At 23.9% G+C, this 4,556-nt stretch overlaps 1 protein-coding gene across 1 annotated transcript; it reads right to left on the bottom strand.

Moving 5' to 3' along the window:
- Positions 1-2,469: 2,469 nt before the first annotated feature.
- LOC105835720 lies at positions 2,470-3,774 on the bottom strand. Its single transcript, XM_012679228.3, has 2 exons — positions 2,910-3,774; positions 2,470-2,611 (listed from the first exon to the last, which is right to left on the bottom strand). The coding sequence occupies exons 1-2, from the start codon at positions 3,166-3,168 to the stop codon at positions 2,490-2,492; spliced, it is 381 nt and encodes a 126-aa protein (XP_012534682.2). The 5' UTR covers positions 3,169-3,774; the 3' UTR covers positions 2,470-2,489.
- Positions 3,775-4,556: the final 782 nt, after the last annotated feature.

Here is a 4,556-nt window from a genome sequence, read left to right as displayed (position 1 = left end):
TTTGCGGTATTATAGTTATTTTGTATACAAAGTAATATCCATTTACATATCGTGCCACATCTGCTATATAATTGTTGAAATATGCTCATATACATACGAAAGTTACATGTACACACACACACACACACACACACACACACACATATATATACAAGTGCAATATTTTTTTAAGCATAAATGTATTTTTTAATTAATAATTATTATTGTTAGTTTGTATAACTTAAGGAGTTATGCGACCACTCAAACTTCCTAAGTACTCAATCTTTGTACGTAAGCATATGCGAATTAGATTTATAATACGTTTAAATATTTCATAATTTTGGATAATTTAATCCTTAGAGAACCGGGATGACGCCATATGACGTTATGTTCTGACTCGTACATATCCGTCTTTGTTTAGGCCCTGCGTGGGAGGCCTCAGAACTCATTTCTATGGGAATTACCAACTTATTTTATTTGTAAAATTCCGGTCCTCTAAAAATTAATTTAAAATTATACATAATTAGAAAAAATTGGATATTTATAAGCAGGGTTGGGTAAGTTAATATATTTTTTTAACTAAATTAAATTAAAGTTAATGGATTATAAAATTAACTTAGTTAAATTAAAAGTTACATAAATAAAAAACTAACTCAGTTAAAGTTACGTTGAGATTACTTTAACTCAAATTAAAGTAAAAGTTAATTTTGTGAAGCTTTATTTATATTAAATTAAAAAGCCATATAATTTATTTAAGTCAGATTACCAACATAATTACAGTATCAATCATCAAATATATTTAATATTTTATTTGTAAATTAAATTATAATATTAATTATATAAAATAACAAAAAATATTGTTTTTATGCAGGAATAAATTATTATCTTATAATTTTTTTCGTTCGCCCAGATAAAATTTTTAATTTAGGAAAAAAGTTAAAAAGTCAAAATTTATACGTTTAAAAAATAATTAGTTAAAGTTAAAAATTAAATTATTTAAAATTAACTAAATTAAATTTAAAGTTATTAACTTTTTAACTTTATTAATAACTTTCAACTATTTAACTAGTTACTACACAACCCTGTTTATAAGTACTTGAATTATGTTATTCCGGCAAGACAAGAACGAGAAGTATAAATATTAAATTTTGTACAGAAGAATTGTACTGTTTGAATAATCGGGTTTTTTTTTATTTATAATATTTTTTATTTCTTTATTTTTGAATGAATGTGCAAAGATTTGGACATACAAGTTTTCGATTGCCATATTGTAGACGTATAATTACAAATTTGGAAAAGTATTTAGTATGATTATATATAATATATATACTCAGCAAAGATCCTGTAGGGAATAGAAAGAGAAAGAGATTAATAGAAAAAGATACATAACGAAAAGATCAATTTACATATCGTTTTTCAGTACAACACAATTTATGAAAACAACAGTTTTCTATATATGTGCCACGCTAAAAATAGATATAAAATTTTTATTTTATATATAATTGTTACTGTTTTTGTTGATTTAACAATTTTTGTTTAAACTAGGTATAGGTTCTTTTACTCTGATAAACTTTCAATATTGTCAATATTGTTATTGAAAGTAAAATAAAGTGACGTTGTTATCGTAAAGAATTAATAAAATTTATTATAAGAGTTACATTTAAACGGTTAAATTTTTTAAAATTAATTTTAGCCTTATTAATAACGTGCCAATAACAATAGTCATTTATTTTATAAGAAAATATTTGAAATAAAGTAGATATATATATATATATATATAGAAATTTTACAAAAAAGACATTATTTTTCTAACGTAAATGTTATAATATGGGAAGAAAAATGGGATTTTTATACTAATATTTTTGAGATTATAGAGTTTTAAACTTTTTATGAAATATAAAGTTTAGACATAAAATTGTATATAGATTCTTTATATATTACAATAATAATTTTACGCAAACATCAATGCAGCTTATTATATGATAACTAATGCCTGTTAAATAACAATATTAAAATTTTATTAAGAAATGTGATTATGCGTTTTCATATAAGGAATATGAAATAATAACACGTTTTATAACGTGACAGAAAATACATTAAATAATTATTATACTATCTATGTATCTATCATTTTAACTATTAAGAAAAGTTTAATATTATACCGTAATTATACCGTATAAATAAGTTTAAACATATGTTATTTCATAACATACAGTTTATTTTTTTTGTTATAATTTAACGATGGAAAATATGTTGATATTTTGCCAGAATAAAAATGTATGCCGGTTTATGTTAATTTTGTTGTATACCTCATACAAATGTTTAAGTCTATGAAATGGCATAATAAATATTTTTTAATGCCAATTCTTATTACGTTTCTTTTTCCTTAAATTATTAAAGGAAAAGTTTATATATTTTAAAACATGTGTTTCGAATTTCTTACAAAAATCCATTTGCCTATTTATCAATAAGTTTTTTTTATTAAGATGTTAAATATAATTGATCATATGTTACGTTTTCTTCTCTTTTTTCTTTTGTTTCTTCTCTGCTTTTTGTTGTTTGAGCCTTCTTTTTTCTTCTTGACGTAATTCTCGTTCTTTTGTACGTTGATACAATCTGCGAGCTACAATAGCTGCGAAAACAATTATTTAAATAATTATTATTACATTATTGCAAAAAATAAGAAATAAGAAGAAATATAAAGTTTAATAAATTATTATTATGAAAAAATTTCTATTTTTCAAAATTGCCATATGTAAAATGACGGTGTAATCTAAAGATGTATTAAATATATATTTTATATAATTACGTAATATTAACTACTTAATTTTTGCTATTACTTTTTACACTTATAATAAAATCTATCGTCGTTATGGCATTATATTTTATTATTTAAAAGTTTAAATATGCAATTGCAAAAAATACTATACCGAGTAGAAATCCCACAATTGATACTGCGAAAATGAATAGAATAAATGACTGGTATGATGCGAGCCACGTTGGCAAAATCGTGTTCTTAGGTAACTTTTGCAAAGTTTTTGTCAATACGTCAAAGGCGCCCTTTTGGAAGTCTTTTTTTTCTTCATCGCTTAACTGTTGATATCTTTCAAAGACCTTCGCTAATTTTTCTTGTACATCATCCGGAATCGTACTGTCATTCTCAAATGGATTTGCAATTTGTTCCTCCATATTGAGTAAAACACGAACAAGCACGAGAACTTGATTTGTGAAATCACCAGAAGGAGAGGTCTGTACGAGTGCAGGGTAAAAGTTGTACTGATAGAATACGGACCATCAGATTCAATTATCGAATGGACTCGATTAGATAAGGAACATTGAAAATATGCTGAGGTATGATGCAAGTTTCTTTAACTAAGCGATTTCGATTGTTTAATGGACTTTATAAACTTTGTTTGTGAACTCAGCAAAAAAAAAATATTGCCTTGCAAATTTACAAGTAAAAAACAATATTTTAATTTTTGTAAGACCGACAGGACAGAAATTGTTAAATTAACGTCAAGCATTAACCAATTCGTATTACAGTTTATCAAAGACATTGGATCGCGAATCATTAACCGTTATTAATTTTATATTTGTCGGACAGAAGTGCAAACATAAGTTGGTGGAAATTATATCATATGCGAGATTACTTATTGCAAATTGAATAAACGATCTTCTTGGCGTCAAAATTGTGAAACTGAACAAACAGTAGGCTTGTCACAAATAAATGAACCGTATGTTACTTCGCAAAATTACACATTCTCTTCGAATATGATAATTATATATTATAATTATTTATCTTACAATATTTGAAGATACAATTAATCGTAAAGATAATAAATATGATAATAAATAATAACAAAGTAGTATATTAAATTTGTAAATTTTTTTTATTTTAAGCTTGTTTTATGTAGAATAATAATGTTATTACATATACGCGATTATAATTTGTCAATGTTTTTAATTTTGTATAATTAGTTATATTAATAAATTAAAAAAAATTGTTATTAATAATTTGCTATGTTATCTTAAATAAATATTAACTGTAATTGCACCTAAATATATATATAGAAAGTTTGTAATTAAGTTTATAACTAATAATTACGATTAGAAAACCTTGAGTTAGACAATTTTTCTTTACTAAAATATTAAAATTTTGTGTAAAATTTTAAACATGTCAATAATTTTGAATTAATTATTTATTAAGCATACCGGCAAACAATATAGCAAATTTTGAAACACAAGATTCGCTCGAGCGTCGCTTATCTCTTCGACGATAAGACTTACTAATTTTAAATTGCGTCGCCTTGATGTGTTAATAAAAATGATTGTAAATATTGGGAATTGAAGAGAATAATTGAGAAATTTATTTTAAAGGAAACGTAAAATTCTTTATTAAAGATGCTAAATAATAATAATAACAATTATATATCACATATTATTCGCAAATATTGAAGTTTGTAGTTAGCAATATTCATCGCGCAGAATATAATAAAATTTTAGGTCAACTTAGTTTATCTCGTACGAATTATTTATTATAAAAGACAGCTCACAATCAGAAACAAAGTCATTTAAAC

Source organism: Monomorium pharaonis, chromosome 2 (genome assembly GCF_013373865.1).
Source record: "Monomorium pharaonis isolate MP-MQ-018 chromosome 2, ASM1337386v2, whole genome shotgun sequence".
Classification (NCBI taxonomy): Eukaryota; Metazoa; Arthropoda; class Insecta; order Hymenoptera; family Formicidae; genus Monomorium; species Monomorium pharaonis.
The sequence above is the reverse complement of the archived record's forward strand: the minus strand, read 5'-3'. Positions and strand labels throughout refer to the sequence as shown.

Bases quoted from the DNA above. Each gene is read 5' to 3' on its own strand.
- LOC105835720 (XM_012679228.3), bottom strand. From the start codon at position 3,168: ATGGAGGAACAAATTGCAAATCCATTTGAGAATGACAGTACGATTCCG. The intron at 2,612-2,909 runs GTATAGTATTTT...TTGTTTTCGCAG, and splicing joins AATTGTGGGATTTCTACTCG to CTATTGTAGCTCGCAGATTG.